Consider the following 24116-nt stretch of genomic DNA (forward strand, 5'->3'; position numbering starts at 1 on the left):
TTCGTGATAACAGCCAGGCGCAAAGTTATCCTTGCTAGCCAGAGTTTAATTGTGCTCCACTGTAGTGAGTGTTGTGTCTGGTTGGCTGCCAAATAATCCTGCTGGTCTCCAGTGTTCACTCTTGGTAGCAGGAGAGATTTTTCTTTTTTCCAAAAATAAAACAAAAACACATGACTACCTCAAGTAAATATAAGATCCAGTGTAACTGAAACAGTTGGTTCTTGTGAATCAGATTTCACAGCATTTTTGGATGTTTGTGCGCGTGAGTGTGCATACCCTGTTTCCCTCTGTGCTCTCAGACGTGTGTACGAAAGATATCTACCACCTAGGGAGTGGATATGTACCAATCCTGGTGTGACATTTGGCGTCCTGCGCTACACATCTGCGGTCAGCCTTCCTCCTCCCTTTATGAAGGATTGCACCATATAGCAGTCAGACCATCAGCACCATTGTTAATTGGCCGATCTCTGTGTGCTATTCTTTTCTCTGTTTGAGATTAAGCTGTATCTCTCACAGCATCCAGCATTATAAGCACAACTGATGGTAGGTGGTGCATACAAATCTGGATTAGAAACTGAAGCACTCCTTCAAAATTGTTATGTGCCCTCAATAGGAGTGATTTAATGCGATGGCGGATCTTAGGGTGCAAGCTGTAGTTGACGAAAGAGCTCATCCAGCTTTCAGTCTCGTTTGATATAACATTAGTTGAGCAATACAGTTTACTTGTTTTCTATGCATGTGGTGTAACTATTGGAAAGTCTTTGGCTTGATAAAATCATTAGTGATGCTATTGGGAAACCAGCGCTCCCACCCAATAATTGCATCAGATAACATGCAGCATGATGAAATGTATTCATGATTTCCTGAGTACTTCTTTATCCGCCTTTGTGGATTGAACCTTCTCCCAGAATCCTGTATACCACCGAGCAGATTCTCCTTTGCCTTTGAATGTTTACCTGAAAATGGCACTGGCACAGGACATTTGGGTGAAGCATTGGTCTGGATGAAAACTGATAAAACAAAAGAGCAATGCCACATGTGAGGTAAATGTCAAAGAGAGTAGGAAAACCTGAGGTGAACCGGTCAACACAGGACAAGAGTTTTCTTCTCCCTTCATATCTCAATGAGGTCGTCAGCTCCCTGCTGTCAAATCGTTGTAATGTGTCTGCATGCAGTGTGTGTGAGGGGGTGCTTGTATGCATCAGCACCAGTGCCAGCCTGTCTGTTTGAGAAAAGGCTGTGAGGTCAAAAATAGGGTCTCTCAATTGTCAGTGTTTCTATGGAATTACCCCACCTTATACTTCTTTGTATAATCCCAGGATTAATTTCCATATCTGAATGACATACCTGAATACCCCACTGCTTTTTTTATGCCTAAGGACCTCATCTCCTAACCTCCGATGTAGGTGGATAAAATGGTTCTCATTTAAGTGATTATAGTCTGTGCTTTTTTGTCTGTATAGCTGTGAAGGCATAACCTTTCATATACTTAGAGGTTTTTTAGGGGCTCCGATGAATCTACACTCCGTAAGCACCACTAAACACATCTGTCTAATGTATTTCACCATCTGTGGCAAGCACATCATTGCTCAGATGTCCAAAAGACATATTTTTGTGCTATTTGATATGCAGTGTGCTATGCAGTTATGTATCTTGTTGTTTTTTTCTGAAAGCAAAGTTGAAATATGTGTATTGTTTAAACTCCGTCTCTTATTTAGTAGACAAAGACATCACCTGAGCTAGGGGACATAAGTCGATGGCACAGCAGGTCTGTTTTGACTACAGCTTGAAGATACTTGAGTCAAGCTGTGTTAAATGATGTGTCTGTGGGTTGTGTTGGTGGCTCAGTTGGCTGTGCAGCATGCAACATGGACGTGGCTTTTGGACCTTTGTCATATGTCATTCCCTCTTTTTTCATGTTGTCATTCTTTCTCTGTGCTATGACTGTGCAATAGTCATAGCACAAAGAAATGCCAAAAATAGTTATTTTGTTTTGTTTTAGCCCTCGAGCAGGCAGGCAGGTAGGTGTTCAGGTCAGTCTGTTCACCATTTTGGTGAACTGGGCCTTGCAGTTAGGTTTCCCTTTCAGCTGGGAAACTGTTGGGTGTCACTTTTAGCAAAAAGAGGTCTTCACAGTGCTTATGTTCAGTGTTTTCCTACTGTGGCAGCCGACCATTGTAAGATACGTTTTTCAATTTCATCAAATTAAATGTAGTGTGTTTCTGCTGAGACACATCTTCAAAATGTAGGGGAAATACTGTTCAGTAAACTGTATAACAGTGTATCATCAACTGTCTTTCCTTAAAGCATGGTACATATGTAGTAGTAATACAGCACAGTAGGTAAATAGTTGTTAAACCACCATACTCTCAAGGTGACAAAAACATATATTTACTATTGCATTGTTTGTAATTCTGGGAGAGACATTTGTTCTCAATCTGCTGAGCCTGTCCTCAGTTTATTTAAGGTATTCGCCGCAGGTAATTGTTTGTAGAGCTACCGCAACCTAGAATTGTGTGTAGGCAACAGTTTTAAACAGAAGACTCAAAGGAGGGTGTTCATAACATGATTGCCTTAGTAAGGCATTAAAGACTTAAGTTATTTTATTGTAAAATGAGCCCAGCTTTTCTATGTCATATCATGTGTTCACTCTAAAGATAAATAATTAAGTTGTCCTTGGGAGAATTTATTCTGGTATGAACAGCTTACCACCGTGACAAACTTAATATATATCCCTATTACCAAGAACACAGGCGTCCAATGGCAATGTGGCCAGACGGCAATGTAACTTATTCACTCATTTGCGCAAAGAGCTCATGCAACCACATTGGTCTTGTATGTAAACCGCTAGTGGGGCTGTTAGGCTCTTGTTTCTCTGTTAGTAAAGGCCAATATGGGTGATTTAAAAAATACAGGGAGCTCCACAAACTCTCTGGCAACAACATAATTTTTTCCCTCCATGGTTCTATGAGCTCTGTTTCCTTGGAAATTCCTCACTAGGCCTTACTCTACAACAATCTGTTCTCCTGTTTGTGATCGGCACAAATGGAGATGGATTCACTATTTCACCAGCTTCTGCACAAGCATCAGGTCTTTGTTTGCCTGAAAGTATCCTGGTTTTGGTTTCCCGTCTTTGTCCAATATTTGAATGGAGCTTTTCAACCAGAAAGTGAAGAAGTGCTTTGACCACAGATAAAGACATTATGCTGAGCTCTACTTGCAAATATGCTGGATAGCATGTCTCACTGGCAGCGCTCAGCAAATGGCTTTTCTCTGGGTTTTGTCTTCAAGGGAGTTGAGGAAAAGTCGTAACCATAAGCTGTGTTTTTTTTTCTTTGCTTTAAAATCTGTTCTCTTTTTTCCCTCTTGAAACATGTCCTTTGACATCACAGCATTGTGTAGAATAGATTGCACCGTTCAGCCGTGCTCCAGGTGGGTCAGCAGTGGGCAGGGAGACTATCCACCTGAAGGAAACGTCTCACCCTGGAACACATTAATACAGTAACGTTTATGTTTAAAAACAGGGATGCATGACTTACATTGTGCTGCTGGTGCCATTTTGTTATTTTGGGGGGTAATTCCCTTTTTTCATTATTTCAGAATCAGAGGATGAAGCATGTAGAGAACATTGGAGACTCACAGGAGAAAAAAGTGTGCTTTTTCTTTTCTATGTTGGATTGCTCCATGCGTATCTGTTTAACTTTGCTATCAATTGCTGAGTCTACAAAGAAGCTCTGGCGCTCTTTATTTTTAGGGGTTGACACTGAATCCTGACAACTAGTGTTTCTCTTTTTAAATAATTGAATTTTTGAACACAGGAGTTACGCTGTTAATATCTCCCAATGATGTAACTGTATTCACCTTTGGCTGCAGAATAACAGAAATACAACATCAAACAACAAAATGGCACCAGGAACAAAATGTAAATTGCCAATTCAAGATTTTAAACAGCACCATGTGGTTTAGATCTGAATTTTACTTATTTGTATTATGTTCTAGGCTGTTTCCTCTGGCCCTGCAGGCAAAATTATAAACAGTTTTTCATAAGTTTAAGTATTTAAGTGTTTTGTTGCTCTAAATGTACATTACTATATAAAATAGTAGATGAAGTAGGTTGTTTTTAATAGTCACAGTAGAGGCGAGTGGGCCAGTGCTAGAGGGAGAGGCAAAGATAAAGCTCATCACCACTTGTCAGATACTAAAGCAACAACCTTTTTTGGTCAGTGGTACAATCGGGACACTGTCACACTGTCAGTGAGGCAAGCCGGACACCCAGTGTCTTATTTAACTGTCTGAATGGGCTCTTAGGCTGCAGTGTCCCTCCCCCTTTGGTTGTTGTCAGTCTTTGCCCTCTTGAGAGTCACGGTGACCTCCGCCAGTGTCAGCGTCTAGATAGTGACTGACAACCTCTTGTGTACAGCACGTCTCACGGAGCCTCAAGCTGATGTTCAGACAGAGCGCATGCTGAAACTAATGATGAAGGCCAGCACTGTTGACGGCAGCCAAGCCTGTCAGAGCTGAAGATTAGCAATGTGAATGGACAACATTATTACAAGTGAGATAGTTATTTCAGCAGGCTGCCCGTGCAGAATGAATCTTGTTCATGTGGCCAAGAAATATCTAATTCAGAATGTTTTAATACAGTAGCCCTTGCATTATTTTTTTTTAATCAGGACTTTATAGTCTAAACATGCCCACCAATACACACCCACTTATATTAGAGTGCAGATCAGGAATTCACTTTTCATAGTTTAACAATATAGTTATAACATTGTCATAGTATAATATAATATAATATAGTCATATAATGTAGTTATAATTTAGTAATTTTTAGCTGCAACCAGATGCTCTATAGCTCACTGTTTCAGTAAGTTGGTCCACAGAAATTTCCCCACCCTTTGGCAGCCACATGTTTCACCCTAGGAGGTCGAAATTTGCCATGGAGGTTAAGTGTGTGTGTGTGTGTGTGTGTGTGTGTATTAAGGTGTGTGTTGGCGTTCATGCCACTTGGCTAAAAGGGGGCGTAGCAATGGGAGTGGCTTCTTGCAAAACGGCGCCGAACTTCCAAAAGGATTCACACCATTTTGTGGAGAGATTGGTCATGAGCCAAAGGACAGCTGATTAACTGTTCATGCCAACTGGTGTGACAGTGGGAGTGGCCTACAACAAAAAACCACAAAAAGCCCTGGAGAACAAAGTGTTTGTGAGACTGCGTGTGTGTGAATGCATGCACACATGTTTGCATGTACATTCGTGGTCGCACAATTCTTGCTTGTTGAATTCTGTCCGGATTCCGATCCAATCTGCTTTTCTTCCATTCAATCAGCAAATGAATTCCTGTATGACTCTTTCCAAAATGACACAGCCAAACAATAGATGAATGAAATGGATAAGAGGCAATAGGATTTTTTTTTTTTTATCAGTCTCTTTATTAGTTTTTTAATCTGTCAGTGTGCCTTGTGTTTGCACGTCCCCAGATGACTCTGCGGCGGCTGAGTCTGATGAGTCAGTGGTGGACCGCAGCTACGTAAAGAAGAAGCTGGAGCACGGACTGACCCGCATCTGGCAGGTTGGAGAGATTATAGTTTTTTATCTCTCTGTCTCTTTAACACACACTCATTTATCTGTAGGATATCTCTTCTTCCCTCTCTCTTTCTATCTCCATCACCTTCTCACACACATTCTCTCTCTCTCTCCCTCTAGCTGTCCCTCTTTTTCAACACATTCGTTCTGTTTTCCTCTCTGCTCTTAATTCACATCTTCCTCTCTGATTTCTTTCCCCTCACTGCCTCATCCAGTTTCCCCCCCTGCCGCTCAGTCTCAAGGCTCTTCAATCAAAAAGCTCTCCCCCAATTAATAACTGTGTCCTTCTCCTTTCTCGCCCCCAAGGATGTCCAGTTGAAAGTGAAGGCCTATATCCTGGGGACCGACATGTCCAACTTCAAATACGACGATTTCATAGTGGTGCTGGATGTCATCAGCAGGTACGCTGCAGGGCTGGGGCCCTGCCTGCTTATCCTTGTTACCACTAATTGGTCTTCATTATCTCACTTTCTCATCTCTGTGTCCTCTTTCTGAAGCTGATCTTTCACACATTCCCTCTCTCGCCTGTACTTACTCATGCAGTGCCTGCTCACTTAGTCGCTCAGTAAGTTACTCACTCACTCACTGATTCAGTTCATACAAACACATTTGCACACAAACAAAGACGTGCTCCCTGTCTGTATAGCCACTCATCCCATGGGAAACTTCTCATTTTTATATCCACATTGAAAATTGTATTACGATGCATTACTGCAAGAAATACAGCCCACCTGCACATGATACTCTGATTTTAATAATGTGGTTTTGCAATTATTTGAAGGAAGTGTAATCACAGTAATATGTGTGGACATTGTTTGGACATTCATACAGCCTGGTTACATTTCTTGAAATCCAGTTGTGCATGTATTTGCCTAGCACATCAAGCTATATAAACATTAATGAAAAGTGTAGTCTGCTGGGCCGGACCAAGGTGGCAGGTAGCAGAGTCAATACCTTTTGCGTTTTGAAGAGAGTTTATGTCGCACATGTTGCAAAACATGGATGTTATGTGTTTTGTTTTTGGAGTAAGCAGTGTAAATGTGACATTTTCATAAAGGTCTCACAGTGAGTGGATTTGCACATGTAAATGCAGCCATGGTCAAAGCCAGCAACCAGCAAGTGGTTTCAGGGAAGATCAGTGCTCAATATGCAGGCTTCAATTAGTCCACCTGTTCCCTTCGCACTGGGTCTCCTTGTTACATGCTCTATCAATTAACTGCCCCTGTGACAGGGCCCCACCAGGGCCTCTGGGTAAGTGGGGACAGAGAAAAGGTTTTTTTTGGAGCTTCCAAGGCCACATGCGCTGTGAAATATTTTGGGTTAATTAAGACAACATCTAAAGGTGATGAATTTTTACACTGTTCAGTAAGGCATAATTTGTATGTTTTTTCTTCATCCTATCATCTTTCCTGCTGCCCCATGTCTCCCTTTTTCTCTCTCTCCTTCCTCCATCACTCAATTGCTCACCCTTGAACCCTGTCTCCCTCCAGGTTGATGCAGGTGGGTGAGGAGTTCTGTGGCAGTAAGTCGGAGGTGCTGCAGGAGTCCATCAAACGCCAGAGTGTCAATTACTTCAAAAACTATCACAGGTGACATAGCACTTTGCCAGTTCACGTTTACTGACTCTGCTGGGATTCTCCGATTTGATTTCAGCCTTTTTCATTCATTTAGTCAGTAAGATTCTCTGGGTATAAACAGTTAGAGGCATAAAGCAGATAGATCCAGTCAGTAGATACCACTGATATAAAGTGGATGATGGGGATACTAGAGGGAGTGGTGTCTTAAACAGCAGATTAGCGTTGCTTCACAGCAGGTTTTACTCACAACTGCAGCTGCTGGCTGCCTTGAATGCACTCTGCTTCCAACGTAACCCTCTTAGGACTGGATGTGTACTTATACGATAACACTCACTGAGCTGGAAGTACATTTACATCTTGATTACATAACCCCCTGCTGGCCACATGAATATGTATGCTTTGACACAGAAGTGAGTGCGTCATCAGGGATGATTTTTGCATTGATTGGCATTGTGATTATCTGTCAAGTGTCAATGATATGATCCTTAAACATCAGAATGCTTATAAGCTTCATCCTTGGAAACCCAAAGGGTAAAGGACACAGGCATGGAGGCAAGATGGGCCACATGTAAACTGAAAAACTTGACAGTAGAGGGAAGAACACATCTAAATAAAGAGAAGGAATGGGAAAGTGAAATTATAGTCAAAGCACAGAGGTAGACGGACGGAGGGAGGAAGAGGTGGACATAAAGATCGGCCTACATACCAGACCAGCTGTGATCAATTGTCCATTCATCTCAGACCTTCCTCGCCCACCTGACAGCGATGTGAAGGCACATTGGCACCCTCCCTCCCTCTATGCACACTCACACATCTGCACTGCTGGCCAGGAAGCTCAGAGCGTCTATCATTTTCACATTAGGTTTGATTAATTTTGCGATCTGGGTGTCATCCCCAAAGAGATCACCCATCAGCCAACTCTGGCCGCCTGACGCGTCCATTTGTCTGGCAGCTGCCTGCAGTAACACATCCAGTCATCAGGGGGTGCATTATTGGCCTGTGGGCACGAAGGATAAAATGACATCTTCAAGCCTCAAAAATGAACAAGATCCAAGAGTTCCACCATGGGATTTTATTTTCTCATTTCATTGTCTCCGACTGATGGGAGTATTTTCAAAGTTTTAATATTAAATTCTTAATCTGTTGCATTTAAGGAGGGTATTTGCAGGGAAATGACAGCAGTGCTTGCCAAATGGACTGTTTAAAGATGATCCGTGTACAATTTAGAAGGCAAAGGCAGTGAAAAGCAAATTGATTTTACCATATCATGTGACTACCAAAAGACTCCCGTGTGTCTGGCTTGTGTGCACCATGTAGTGTCATTTTTCCCCACCTCAAACACCTGTAAGACAGAGAGCCAGGGGGCACTGGAATGCTTGAAGTGAACACTGCACTGACATTTTGCGCAAAAGGCTCCGATATTGACCTAGGACCCGGGTTGGATGTCTTGATATGTGATCACAGTTAACGTGGAAACAAAGACACATACACGCACAAACATGCCTCCTTCCTTTCACAGTCCACCAGTGACCTTTGCAGACACATTTAATCTAGACCCCAAGAGCACAGGAGCCACTGGGAACTAAAGGGCAGGAGGTCATTAATCGGTGGAAGCTGACCCCTTGCCTTTTTTCCACTGTCTTTGTTCTCTCTTTCTTTCTGTTTCATCCCCAACCCCTTTCCTCCCTCTCTACCTGACCCTTCAGGGCTCGACTGGAAGAACTGAGAATGTTTCTGGAAAACGAGACATGGGAACTCTGTCCAGTCAAGTCAAACTTCAACATTGCCCAGCTTCACGTGAGTATGATGTCACATCACCAAAGCAACCAAAGCAAAGCAGCTTTCATCTGACATTTGAATCAGCGTCTCTTTGAAAGCAATTCCCTTCACTGTCACGCATCCATCTTCCCACCACTGGCACAATTGGATATAAATCATTTAGGTCCTGCTCAGTGGTTTCTGAGTGTGCAGGCAAGTACATCAACTTGTGTTTCTGCAAGTGGTACAGCAAACTTGACATGCACATTATGAAATACAGATGAAGATAAAGCACTCTCCTACACCCAGTGCTGCGTATCTTGTGAGGTTTTATTTGTCCGACTCATATACAGCAGGTGTTAAAAAATAAAACTGTTTGAGTGTTAGAACCTGCTGTTGACAATGCACAACCAACAATTGTCATATTGTTGTGTGGATACACATTGTATGAGATCATTCCGTATGCCCAGCTCATTTTAATATACGTTGAGAATAACTGGAGAGAAGAAATTTCCAAAAGAGAGCAACTACCTCTTTTCTTGACGTGAGTCACTGAGTTCGTGAGATCCAATCTGTTTTTGCTACATCCCCGTCTTGCTTGGACACATTTTGCATGAAACACACTTTCCAAAGAACCTTCAGAATAAACCTGCTGGCATGAGCATTTTGTATGTCTCTCCATGACTTTATGCTAAACAGTCAGTGCAATGGCTTTCCCATGTCTGACTGTCGTTAGAAAAATATTAAACCCTTGCTTTGTTTGGATGCCGTAAGGAGTAACAATTTGTTATAGAAATCCTTTGGGGAGAATGGTTTTGTTGTGACAGCGACTTTGACATGTGATACTGTTTCGTTATGTGAGCTGCACGGGAAGCCTTATCTTTTCAATATTTTTTTCATTTTTGGGTGATTCAATTTTTAAATGCTGAAAGCAAATCCAGATGAAGGTTTATGAAGGTCAGAACACAGGGTTTGCCAAGAGTGAGCACAGTAAGTTTAAATAAAACTACTCTGACTATTCCCAGACCTACAGTACAAGTTTCCTTACATTAACCACAGCACTTCAAGCTATTCTTGCCTCAAATGCCCTTTCCAAGCATTAAATAGGATCCTTTTGAAATACATAACTTCCCGTTCTAGATCTTTGAACACTTCCCAGTTGGATGAATCATACAGCTAGAGGGCCGCTCCTTCAAGCCAGCCAGCCTAAGGCTGGCACTCACATCTCATTGTTAAAGGTTAATGGCTTGGAAAAGGCAGCAAATAATGAGACAGGAGCATCATTTGGAGATGCAAGCAGGTGATTTGTCCTGATTGGAAACTGGAGATTTTATTTGGACTCAGGCTTCTGTTGGGCTGTGCTTCTGCAGCATTTGAGAACATAATGCATTTATTCATTTATTTATTTATTTGTGGAATGGCCTACCCATTGGATCCTTGGCCAGTTAACATTAACATTAACATATGTTAACTCCACCACAGGAGAGACTTGATATTCTCTGCAATTAGACGCAAAAAAAATATGTGCATATATCTGTATTTGCATCTGCAGTCAGCCTAAAGAGAAAATACTGGCACATCGGATCTTGTTTTAAAAAAAAAAAAAAAAATCCAATATTGTGCATCCGGACATGTAACAACATGTACAACTTGAAGCATTCGTTTATCAGCACAACAAGTTTTCCTACTGGCATTTTCAGCTACATCTTGTTTCGTCACAGTGATGGCTCTCCCCTGACATTCGTCACGGTTATTGGTAGTTGGTAAAAAAATAAATAAATAAAATAAACATCATATCACTTTTTTTCTGAGGAAGTTCAGATGTTTTCAACTTGTAGGAGTGCCGGGTCCAGCACTTTTTAAGGAGCAGCTAGTGTTCAGCTGCAAAGTGTATGATGTAAATGTAAAAGCATAAATGTAAAAAAGGCGATGGCAGTCAGAGAAAAAACAGTACGTATGGTCAATCCCTTACTCACACTGCTTTGGTAGACAGAAAGTGATGATGATGATGATCAGTTGACCTGAAGGTGCAAAATGATGGTATTGCCTTTGAATGACACGTCTTTGAATGAAACGTCTTTGATTTTCACACCGCCAAGTGCATCAGGTTGATTTTTGGACTCTTTTTGGGGTCTTACCTTTGTACACATTGCTGACTAGGTTGTGATCTACACAAAAAGCCTTGATTACTGATCTGAGAGTGCAGCCATTGGTGATTATGAGCCTAAAGTTAGATTTGTATTACATCATGTGCTTTATAACCCTCTCCTTTGTGTACCATATGTTGACTACAGTAAATTAAACATTAGGTGCCTCTCTGCCCTCCCTTCCCTGATGCAGGAGTTTAAGTTCATGGGCCAGTGTCGCTCGCCGTCTGTCTCCCCCAACAGACAGGCTGTGTCGTCGGCCAGCCCTGCCGAGGAGGAGCTTTCACTCTTCCAGCGGTATCTCCAGGAGGGCAACCCTTTTGAGATGCACATCGAGCACAAGGAGGAGGAGACCGAGGATGTGCTGGCATCTAACGGGGTAGGTGCCAAGAGGAGGCATTTGCAGGCACAGATGGTCCACAAATGGAAAATAATCATTTTAACTGCATATTACCATCAGATCACATCAGCTGTTCAGTCCAGCCATTCAGAAGTGCCCATTCACGCGAGTGTATGTTATTTACAAGGCCCACGGTTACGATAACAAACAAGTTTGTAAAGAGATGACATGATGAAGTGGGACATAATCACTGGGGATGGGTAAAAGCTTTACTGCAGCCCTCTAACTGCAATCACCAGGGTCGTGTCTGACTTCTATTCACTTGGTTGTGTGTGTGTGTGTGTGTGTGTGCGCACGGTTGGTGGCGCACAGCCTGCCATGATACAGTAATTATAACACTTTGATGCATCGGCTGACATTTAATTTAAGCTGTTGGTCTAATGAAAATAGAGAGCGGGTATGTATGGGGGCAGGGTGTTTCTCAGTGTTAAGCAGGGTGAAATTGGGAGTGTGTATGATAAAGCAGTGGCTCTGTCAGAATATGATTCTCTAGGGAATGTGTGTTGAGGCAGGAGCGATAGAGAGCCAGAGCTGGTAGAATTGAAGTTGTATAGTGATGTAGTTTTTTATAGGATTTTGAGTTTTCATTCATCTGAATTCAATAACCCTTTTTAATTTTAGTTCAGCACTGCAATACTTGCACACCTAGATAGGCACTGTGCTATTTTAGCATTCAGCTACATCTTTTGATATCAGAAACCTTTCTGTTTTCCTGGAAGCACATTTTCTACTTTGTGGCATTAAGCTCTAGCAGCACTCCACCTTAAGAGTTATTTGTTGAAAGAAGCATTTCTCTTGCAAATGGAGAAGGGAATTTACACAGGTTCCCTGCCGCTTCATCACCCACTCATATATGAAAATACACTTTTATTTCTGCCTCAACAACAGAGGCAATATTTCATTACCTAATATATCAACAGTGATGAAGCCATAGCTTTCTTGTAAGCCTGTGATCTTTCAGGTTGTGTTACCTGAGCTTTGGAAGTTATTACAGTTGTGAAGGAGGGATGAAAGAAAATCTCTTTGTCTCATTTAGGGAAAGCTTTATCTAGACCAGGAGCTGAATGAAATTTTCCTCTCACGCCAGTCCTCTTATCTACCCGATTAGCCTTAAAGATGAGAGTTTTACCCTCTGTTTTAATTTAACTGATTGATATTTTAAGCAAAGCCCCTGCAACACAATTCATTTTCAGACTGTTGGCCTATTGATTAAGCAGTTTGTATTTCGTAAAAAGCATAATCATATTTTCCAAACCTTTGTAAATCCCCCTTACAGGTCATGTCAGTGACATGATTTTCCTGTGACATCAGATTCATTCACACATTTGTTTAGCCCCTTACGATGTGTCAATCAAATTCACAGCACATTGTGTTTGATTTACTCTCCTTCTCTTTCTCCCCTCGTTCATCCTCTGCCCTTTTGTTGCTCTGTGCTGTCCATCTGCCTTCTATCCCTCCCATCTGATCTCATGCCATGTGCACACAAACACACCATACACACACCCACAACATATTATTCAAGTATGAGTCAGATGAGCTGGAGAAGAGTGTGTACCAGGACTATGACAGCGACAGCGATGTCCCAGAGGAGCTCAAGCAGGACTACGTGGATGAGCAGACGGGCGATGTCCCCCTCAAGAGGTCAGTTTCCGGTCGAAGTTTGTTGTTTTATGCTGTGTCCCCTTGAGTCCACAGCTATGGATTTACAGCAAAATCATATGACGGCTTATATTTAGAAAATACCCCCTTTGATCTTTCAATTTTCTTTCCAATTCTAGCAATTTAAAATTTATGAAAATAAGTCATGACTGTAAAACACGCCAGGCATAGTGAAATTCTTTTATTTTAAGGCGGTTCTTAAGGGACATGCACTTTGTCATTATGCCAGTTTCTTTGCATATAGCTATGATATATATATATATATATATATATTTTTTTTTTTTTGCTCGCCTCTATCTAACCCTGCTAAGTAGGTGGAAAATTTGCAGTCTGTTGTCTGGTCGTCATGAAAAAACATCTTTCTACCCGCCTCTGTCCTGTGACTGCAGAAAGATTAGTGGTTCCTTGATAAACACACAGGCAGTCATTAGCTTCTGTATGCCTTGTATAAAAAGATTAATTTTCCACAATGAAAGAGGCACTTCACTGTGGTTTTATGAGTTTTAAAATCCTTCCCTTTTGGATTTTATGTCATTAATCTGTGAGAGTAGTGTGGTACTGCTGAAAAATCACTGAAACGCGTTTTCTAGGCAAGGAAACCAAATGGTTTATCTTTACACTTCTATCAGCCACCTATCGATATGCAGCTCATGATATATCTGTAATTATTTAGGCCATTTTCTTACCTGATGTAGTGGGTGTTATTAATCATCACCTCAGTCAGTGAACTTATTATGAATGAGTGAAATAATTATGAATACTATATACTTCCCCCGTGTTGTCTGAGTGAAGTTTGAGTGATCCTGTTTGTGCGTGGTAGAAAAAAAAGAAAATCACATAATCACAATTTTATTATAGAGTTTTTAAATGAAAATGAAAATTTGTGATTGTTATTGCAGTTGCCGTATCTGTCTGTTTTCCCTGTATCATTAAGGCTTTTTATGTGTATTGTAGGTATCTGTTCCTGTAGGCCTCTCAGATTCAGTCAGATTTGCAGAGGAAACTGAATACACAGTACTATTATTTATTTAGCAGCTCCCCATTAGGCATTGCTGTGATGATATCATTTCCCATCATATAATTAATACAACATATAATCACTTATTCATGGTATTGTGATGTTTGTACATACTGTTGCGTCTCATTTATTTTTCACGTCCCCACTGTTTTGCATTAGCCTACAACACGTTACATTCACTAATCCTTTTAACCCTCCTGTGTATTACCTCAGCATTAGCCTATAGTCACTTTAATGCTAATTTCTCATTCTTGTCAGTGGGAATCGCTAATCACTAATTACGGAGTGGGTGGCAGTTCACATCCAGAAATTAAAAAGGCCTATATAATGAATGCTGGCCAATTTAACTCAATGATCGGTGTCAGGGGTCTAGTTCTCTAAGATCACTAGTTCACAGTCTTCCACCATAGGGGTCCTTCAGTGTCTCAGGCTTTGTGTAATGGCTTCTGATTGATCAATTACAAGACTTCATGAACAGACGTCTAGCAGCAGGAGTGGCACGTAACTGAGTTGGGGGTTTGAACCTGCTGGGGTTCATTAACATTAAGATATATTGCTAAGTCTCTCTTTCTCTCATGCCTCTACCCTCCTCCCACCATCGCCTCCTTGAAACCCCCTGTTCCCTCGCACAAACACACACATTCACTAATCAGTGTGTCCCGAGAGACCATCAGAAGCAGGAAGAAGTCCGACTACAGCCTTAATAAGACCAACGCACCAATCCTCACCAACACCACCCTGAACGTCATCCGGCTCGTCGGTGAGTCCTGCACACACACACACATGCACACACACACACACACACAGCTCCACAGAGGTGGTCAAGTCAAAGCCACAGTCGTGTTTGACCTCTCTGGCCGGCTGAGACTTCCATTAACCACCAGCCCCCCGAGACAGGCAGGGCTCTGGTCTGTGCTGCTACCTGTGTGACCGGCCTGCGCTAATCATCATTAACCTTCGCTCCCACCTTTCACTGTGTAAGAGGTGCTCACACGTCTTTATGGTGCTGGTTTGAAAGCAACAGCGACCTTGCTTGGCAAAGCGTGCCCTTTATCGCTGTAACCTTCTCAATTTGATTGCCAAGTAGGAAAAGGCATTAGACGAGGAAATTATCTAGCCTGTGTGGTTTTATCACTAGTTAAATTGTCCTTTTGTAATATGAATTAATTTGTTAACTGAGACTGACAGCGTGCAAATTTAGATTTGCTTTTGATGTTCACATTTGATACCATGAATATTTTCAGGCCAGTAGCTGCTTTCAGTAAAAATGACTTGGCCCCACTTTGTTCACAGTTCAGAACTTTCCAGCACATATAAAGTAAAATAATTGTGTTTATATTCTTTTTTGCAGTAAGTAATATTGATTTCAAGCCCGCTGCAAAAACTTGAGGGAAAACCCAAACTTTGATTCCAAGCTATCACTTCTAATTCTGTCTCTGTAGCTCTTTTATGGAGTTTGGTTGTGGCCTGTGATCTTGATGCACAATTCAAGGGAGAGGGCATGAAAAATGGGAGTGTGTGGAGAATAGTGGTGTCTCAGTGGTACAGATGAATAGATTGAGTTTTACACATGAACTCCACACACTGAGCAGAGAATCAGGTCAGGCCTTTAGGTGCAGTTACCCTCTCATGTAGCACACAGCAGGATATTGTCTGTGTCAGACAAGTTCACAGCTACAGGAAATACTCTGTATTTTATAGGCTACGTATCAGTTTTTTCAGTGTTTTCAGTGTTTTCAGTGTTTTCAGTGTTTTCAGTGCTCACTCACCGCCAGCTGTACATAGACCAGTGTTAATTACCTAGCTCAGAGGAAGGCTCATTTTGGTGAAAATTAGATTGCAGCTTGTTGTCTACCTTACTACATTAGGAAGGAAGTGTTGTTTGTGTTTTAACAACATTTTGCTTATGAGTTATTGTTCCGGAAAAGTTTGACTCTGTAAATGTATTTCCAACTTTAACGAAACACACCAAGGTAGAGCATGCAGGAGGCAGGATACATGCCCGCTTGCTTGCTGTGCCTGCTCCGGACCTGTGCCCGCTCTATTTACACATGGGCTCAGCTGCTCGTTTTGCACTCTTAGTGGTGGGGAGCTGGGAGGATAAAGTGTGGAACAACTGATGTGGACATCTGTGTTCACACATACAGCTCTGACCTCTAACGTCCTAACTTGTGGTGTCCAGTGCATGTGTGAAAGGGGCTGATATTTCTTTTTTAACTCCATTTATCAGTTCTGACTCAGTGGTAGCCTTGTTACACTCCCGTACGTCTGTACTTACTGCTTATATAACCTTTCTGGCATATTAAACCCACCCCCCAGTGTATGCAAACGCTCTGTGCGCCTGCCTAAAGGTTGCTGCCTAAAGGACATGGTTCCGCCACGAGTAACATACTGCAGCTTAATACTTTGAACCTGCTACATGATTTACTTCACAGTTGCATTCAATACCTTGTAGGGCAGTTTTTGATTTGAAAAGATAATCAAGCCAAAAGGCAATCGCAGAATGGGGCAGCCACCGCACTATACCCTGGAACATAACTGAGAGCACAACATAGATGAGAAAAACACTGGCAATGACTGTTCAGCAAGCCCGAATATGTGAAAAACCTGAAATAATCAGCCTACTGAAAACTAAAACGATACATGAAACACAACCAGTGGTTGAAGGGCACATGCAGCATTGTTTAAATTCCTTTGATAAAGAAATCTCAGAGCACAAAACTGAAAGAAAGAAACAAGCCAATGTTTTATTCCCCATTGTATCAACTCCACAATGCAATTTGACTGTGTCTTGATTCCAGCTCTGAAGCAGATGAAGGTTGGATAGGTTTGGAGCACAGCAAATGAGTCTACATCACTTCCTCCTGTTTCTGAGAGTCAAATGCAATGAAATTTCGTTCCAGTGCACTGTTTTTATGCATGTGTGCCTGAATGACAATGAAGTTATCTATCTATCTGTCATCTGCGTCTGATGGTAACTTGTACATGTCACCTCCACAGGGAAATACATGCAGATGATGAACATCTTGAAACCCATCGCCTTTGATGTCATCCACTGTGTTTCACAGCTCTTTGACTACTACCTGTATGCCGTCTACACCTTCTTCGGACGCAATGATATGGTATGGTATAATCGATCCACTATACGTTTCTTTACAAGGGTTGGGAAGTACCAGGATCAAGTAATCATCACACAGGATATGATATTATCTAATTAAATTACAAAAGAAATGCAATCAGTAATCTGTTAGTGTTATTGAGGAAAAAATGATTACAAAGGGGTTACATCTGACTATATTTTTTCTTTTTCTTTTTCTTTTCCTTTTCTCATTAAAAAGTGAACATAGCATTCACTCATCTTACTTTAACCATGGTTGGGTGCCTTGTTGTAGCATATATCTGGACAATGCTGTCAGCAAAGCTGTTGAGGGAACACGTTTCAGCACAAAACAGAGAGCACACACTACACAGCTTTCAAAGTCATCAGGCCACTGTAATTTTCACACTGCACAAACTCCTATCTTTTAATTGGGTATCTTGAAGTGGTTGTGGTTTGGACATGACTGATCAGCGACACATTACACGTGGTCACAGTACATGTTGCAAGATATTTCAACCGGAGGAATGCTGCTTTAGGAAAGCAATATGTGCTGAAATGTTGATATCTAAAAAAAAAAAAAAACTTTTTCATCAGAGTTATGGGTGTTTGGCTTCCCCCTCCTCCCTCTGATATCTGCCCAGTAAGTCAGCACCTCACCCATTCAAGTGTGCATTTCTCCTCTCTTACACATTACAGAAATAGCCTTCAAACACTGTCCATTGCATACTCCATAATGTCAGAGACCCATGGATACATGCGGTCAGTACAAGTGGAAATTAACTGGCATACACCTTGATTGACATTTCCAGTGGTTGTGCTGTATTAAAACACTGTCTGTCAGCCCTCAGGCAGTACATCTTGTTGCCCGCTGCTCCCTCTCTCCCTCTGTTCTTATCGCTGTTGTTCATAGAAATCCCAGCTTAAGGATAGGTCACTCAAACTGGGAGCTAAGCCCCTCTCCTCCCACCCCCTCCCTGGGCCTTCAGTCACATATCATTCATAGTATTTACAATGCGCCTGAGCCCCATTTAGAGGTGCGAGCAGCTCATTAAGAAAGAAAGCAGCATTTGTGTCGATAGCACCCTCAGGGAACTGGTAATGATGCCATCCAAATGACTGCTGTCCTGCTGAGGTGGAGGAGATGAAGAGCATGAGGCGAGCGCTCCGCAGGGGCCTCTCCAGCAGAGACTAACGGTGTGTTTGCTCGCATGTGTGTGCGACGGGGAGACCCCGGTTGCAACTTGACAACTTGTCAGGGGATCCTTTTTCACTTCTCTCCCCCTGAGCGCTGTTGGTCCACGCGCGCGCCTGTATTCATGTCACGTTTTCTCACTCAATCTGTGTGGCTTTAATTCATATTTCACTCCCTCAGTATTATTGTCTCCCTCATTCCTATCTTAACCCACTCTCTCTCTCCTTGTTTTGTGCGCCATGTCCTTAATCTCATTGCTTCCTTTTCTTTCCTCTGGCATCTCTCCACCTTGTCTTCTTTCTCTCCCCTCCCAACATCAACTCACATTCACTTTACTTCTTTTTCTCTCACTCTCTCTCAGTCTGTCTCGCTCTCACCCTTGCCGTCGCTCTCTTCCTGTACCTTTATACCTCATTATGCCTCACTGAATCCCCCTATTTCAATAATGGTCTCATTCAAAAGGCACCTACACTAAAATGGTAATGTCTTTATGAATATTTAAAAAAGCTCCATGAAATTGTTATGCACATATGCTGGTATTTTGACCCAGGGACTGCTCCCTCTACAGCGCTGGCATCAAGATGGAGTTGGTTGACTCCTCGACTTGAGAAGTAATGGCCGACATTAATATTCAAAAGGGTAAATACCCCATTATCTGTGTATACTGGCGCTGTCAAGGCAAGCAGTGCCATTGGCTCTGTCACGCACATATGCTAAGGACGCATTAGGTGCTGTGCTCATGGCTTCTCCTCCTCCATTAATAACTGGGCTTTCAAATGCTGGGACAGACACAGACAGATTTACAAATGCCTTATTGGAAAAGTGATTCATGCCTCAGATGATGAAATGCTTCGCCCCACAGGAAAGACTTGGCTTCTTCATTCAAGTGCCCATTCCAGGGAGAAGTGGATGAAGGCTGTAGTAGGGGAGAGATTGAACAAGATGGAGAGAGAGGTGAATGGAAGGATTTAGGGAAGAAAGGGAAATCTGGTGGATTTCCAGGGCATATGCATCACGATATAGTGCTATGTGCAGAGAAACACAGCACTATCAGAGAGAGAGAGAGAGAGGGAAGCTGCTGACACTTGAATAGATGGGCTTTCTGGAAAGTGAGCAACAATATGAGCAGCAGTGGAAGATTTTAGTTTTATTGTCCCTGGACGGCCATCTGTCTGCCTGCCTACAGTGAAGCAGCCTGATGCTGTTTACTCAATATGCAAAGCCACTTGTTCTGCCTCTGTCATCCGTTGTTTTCTGTTAGCATGCTTGTGTGTGTGTGTGTCCTTGGTTAATTAAACACACACACACACACACTCACACATACACACACTTTTAATACAGGCATTTTCACCACTGAATTGATTGATTTTGAATTTTCAAGCCCAAAGTGCTTGATTTCGTAAGTGCTCAGTTTTGTCATCATCACTTGTGTTTGCTGTATCTCTAAATTTTTAATGGTGCTTAATAGCCAGCTATGTATTAAATAGAGGGCTGTAATTAAAAGGGTTTGGAATAAACTCACTGCTCTGCTAGTGAATTGGTTCAATAATTCAAGCACTGGAAGAGTCACATAAATTAGTTTCTTTTGTCATTTTGTCATGAAAGTAGTTTTTCTTATCCAAAGTCGTATGTAAAATAAAAATACACACTCTCAGCTTTTGATTCTGTCTATATCACACTGCATATGGGACTATATGAGTATTTGCTAAATGTTAAAATACTTAAAAGGAATTCCTCTTGTTGTGATCCATATGCCAACTTAAGTGTATGGATTTCTTGATATCACTCACTTTGAGAGAATCTGCTGCATTCAGAAGCAGCTTCTTGTGTAACTATGTGTGTCAATGGGATTTCAAAGGGAGAGTGGACATAATCCTCCAGTATTTTGGTACTGTACCATATAAAATATAAGTGGACCACTGTATGGTTGAGCAAACTTTCATTTATTGGCAGGAGTATTGTCTTAGACTAGATAAATTGCTTTTACACCAGAAAACTTCCAGTTATAAAAACACCCTCCCTACAAATTTATTTGTTTTGTCTATTATTTATTTATTTATTTATTTATTCATTCATTCATTCATACATTCATTCATTCATTCGTTGGTTTGTTTACTGACTGCACTTTATATGCCTGTTTTGAATGGTCAAGTCAGTGATATTTGCTTTAGTATAGTAACCTCATCATTGAGATGCATTTAGGGCTCGCCAGAATATAGCAAAGGTATCAAAACATAATTTTAAAGTTGCTAAAAATTTGTCAGTTCAGCTTGACCGCTTTTGAAAAGAGTCGACTTCTGAGAAGCTGTTTGGATTCTGCACTCATTAACGTTCTGATAAACCAGTCACAGAAAATAGATACAAATATACAGACAGCACCTCATTTCCTTCAATCACCTCGCTTGGCATTCATCCCGGATCCCTACTTTGCCTCCTCACTTGTCGTCCAAGAGAGAAGCTTTCAGAATTAAACCAAAACAAGGGACAATGAACAGCTGTGTTACCGAGTCAGAGCACCGACAATGCAGTGCGTCCTCAGTATTTCTCTCAGTTTCACAAGTGGATGCTAATGTGTGGACACAGGGCAGAGTGGGTCATTTGATCATGTTAGAAGTGGACACTGCCATGCATCTCAACCACTGATATCAGCAATGGTCTTCTGAGAAGTCGCTGATGTCTGGGCCCGAATGCAAGCAATATTTTAATATGAGTCTGTGCAAGATAGTTCCAGACTATCCATCACTCCCACTAATCACAGTCTGTTCATTTGTTTTGCTTTTTCTGTGTATGTCACTTTTTCTGTTTCTTTTTTATATTTATTTGAACTTTAATTTGAGTTTGGTTCTTCTTTTTCTTCTCTGCTTCCCATTTGCCATCCATAGCCTGTCCCAAGCCCATCTTTGCCCACTCAGGGTGGCAGAGAGGTGGGCGCTGCCAGGGTGGTGGGCCCTGCTTGCTTGGTAAGAGTGGAACTCCTGTGGCATTATAGCTGTTACACAAGGTCACCCCAACCTTGTGAGTCCAAATACTGTATAACACTCACAGTGTGCTTGATTTGAAGCACTTGAGGTTGACATGATTTGTGTCCTGGGGTGCTATAGCCCAGTAATTTCGCCACTAACCCAGTGACATCAAGCACATCTGAAAGTGATTTCAGAGGCATTTGGGCATTGAGTTTGTTGTGCATTCACCCTCCTCAATCACCTCCTTCTCCTCCCTTCTGTCATCCTCTGTAGTTGGAGTGAATGTTTGATTTTGATATGTTTCTCCCAGTTACTCCTCCCTCCTTTTGGATTAGAATGGGCCAGGAGAAAAGAGAAAGGCTTGGAGTTAAAAATTCTCTTGTCTTGGAGTATGTGAGATGAGAGCTGATGTTGCTGTGTGTGTGTGTGTGTGTGTGTGTGTGTGTGTGTGTGTGTCTAGCACCCACACTGACAAAGTGCGTGTTCTTCCCCAAAAGAGAGCTTTTGTGCACGCTGCAGACACTAACTGAGTGTGTGTGTGTGTGTGTGTGTGTGTGTGTGTGTCTGTCGCCCTTCTACAGTATGAGTCATCGGGTCTGGGCCTTATCAGCAGCAGACTGAGAACCACACTGAACCGCATCCAGGAGAGCCTCATTGACATGGTAAGACTGTAACGCCGCCTCCTCCTCTGCTCTCTGTCTCACTTTCCCCTCGACTCGTTCTCTTTTTTCTTTCTCTTCTCATCTCTTTATACCTCATTGCCTCCAACATTTCCACTCTGTCTGACACACAGATTTTTCCTCTTCGCTCCCCTCTTCTATCTCTCTTTATGTATCTCCACCCCCCTAGTCAGCTCCATCCATTCGGACTGTGTGCATGGTCTTATTGTTGAAAGTGCACACAGCCAGTGCAGCTACAAAATGCATCATGGGTCATCATTATCTGCACGCGGGTCTCTCTTTCTCTTACACACACATGCACACATACACACACAGCCAACACTGTGTAGAGCTGCTTAAACAGAGAGGTTTTGTGTGCGTGTGCATGTGTGATTGTGCGTGTGTTTGTGTATATGTCTGTGTCTGTGTGTGTGTGTGTGTGTGTGTGTGTGTAAGCCCATTAGGGCCCTCAATTGCTACTCCCTTCACTAATACCGGATAGTGACAATTAGTCTGGGGCAGTCCACTCGCTCCACTCATTTCTCTAATAGTGCGTCCTTCCCTGTCTCGCCTGGTACATGTGTACGATGCAGATGTCAGTCATCTCTCTTTTCGGCTTCCTTTCATTTGTCACCATATCTCTTTTGGCCCACGTTCAAACGTGATGCTCAGACTTTAATCTCACCCTAATCTGTGCTGCCTCTGAAGCTTCACGCGCATGGATGGGAATATGAAATTTGATCGACATTTTGGCATTGTCTTCAGTTCTTTATCTTTTGGGTATTTTTTTCCAACGAGGAAACAGAAGAAAACAATGAGTTGGCTCCTATGAGTTTAATTTCTGAAGTGTGAATGAATAACTCGCTAAATTCATTTTGGTAGTCATTGTGCCTTGAATTCAAATGTGAATAAGAAGAATCAACAAACCTTTTAATCTGTTCCAAAATTGAATCACAGAATTCACACACAGGGTTTTATTGCTATTATACAGAATAGTCCGTTCTCTCAGTGCCAGAAACAAGACATCAACAATGTAATCTTTGTCAGACAAACACAGAGCCTGAAGCTGTTGTATTAACAATGACTAGTTGGCTGGTTTTTCTGATAATTGATTTTCAGAGGAGATTATTATCATCACAATATTTTAACAGTTCTGCACAGCAAATATAGCCTCTGTCTCAAATTGATATTATCCTGAATGCTGTTACCAAGGTATTTTCCATTTTCCAAACACTTGTGGGATTTCCTGCCTCTCTTATTTTATCTTTATGAAGCTGTACATAATTCAAATATGACTAATAAGATCTGAGTGTAACCTAGCTGTCAGATAGAGGCCGGTAAGGTGATCATCACTGCCAGAATCGTCCCAGTTACAGACTGCCATGGCGATCAACAAGGCCAGACTTCGTGATTCACTGTGTGTTGGCACATGAGGTGAAACAAGGTGAAGGGGGGTGTATACCGACGTTGCGATCGCATACTGTAGCTATACAATCAGCAATTTTCCACAGTAGGGAACAAAAACAGCATCTCGAGCACCTGTTTAAAACAAAGCATTGATTTGACGGTGCAGCGGGATGGCATTTTGCTGTGATGGCAGTCCTGGCTACTTTGCTGTGATGTTTACAGTGGAGCAGTTCAGGGATGGCTTACAGAGGAGTTAGAAAGGAGGAAACTGATGAAAAAAGACAAACAGAAAAGCCAAGAACGAAGGCAAAAAGTCTCAAAGAATAATGAATAATAAATAAATGATCAAAATGGTGATGTGCTTCTACGTTTTTAGCACAGCAACATGCCAGTTTTTTCCTTCAGGGGTCAGCTAGCAGCTATTTTCACCTCAACAGTCTCCTGGTTAAACAAACTGTCAGTCACTTCCAAATGTCAGCGAGGCAGCATCTGACTTAGCTCAGTGCTGCTCAGCAGCCCACTGTGGGGAATATGCTTATCCTTTGAACTGTTAGATCAAATGGACATAGACAGAGAGATGGACAAACAGGGGGAAGAAGAAGAAGAAGAGAAAGGTGAAAAGGCAGCAGTGCAGAAACAAGTATGTGCCCGTG

The 24116-nt window shown here is 42.0% G+C and overlaps 1 protein-coding gene across 2 annotated transcripts in view; it reads left to right on the forward strand.

Annotated features, from left to right (window-relative positions):
- vps50 (VPS50 subunit of EARP/GARPII complex) overlaps nt 1-24116 on the forward strand; it is a 118234-nt gene that overhangs the window by 61606 nt on the left and 32512 nt on the right. The window contains exons 14-23 of one of the 2 annotated variants that reach the window (XM_030063729.1): nt 5478-5569; nt 5890-5984; nt 7074-7172; nt 8867-8957; nt 11259-11444; nt 12988-13106; nt 14796-14902; nt 17143-17264; nt 21317-21394; nt 21979-22059. In XM_030063729.1, the coding sequence (XP_029919589.1) occupies nt 5478-5569; nt 5890-5984; nt 7074-7172; nt 8867-8957; nt 11259-11444; nt 12988-13106; nt 14796-14902; nt 17143-17264; nt 21317-21394; nt 21979-22059 (1070 nt within the window). The remainder of the gene's footprint in view (nt 1-5477; nt 5570-5889; nt 5985-7073; nt 7173-8866; nt 8958-11258; nt 11445-12987; nt 13107-14795; nt 14903-17142; nt 17265-21316; nt 21395-21978; nt 22060-24116) is intronic. The other variant, XM_030063730.1, reaches the window with a different exon arrangement.

This window comes from Myripristis murdjan, chromosome 11 (assembly GCF_902150065.1).
Source record: "Myripristis murdjan chromosome 11, fMyrMur1.1, whole genome shotgun sequence".
Taxonomy (NCBI): Eukaryota; Metazoa; Chordata; class Actinopteri; order Holocentriformes; family Holocentridae; genus Myripristis; species Myripristis murdjan.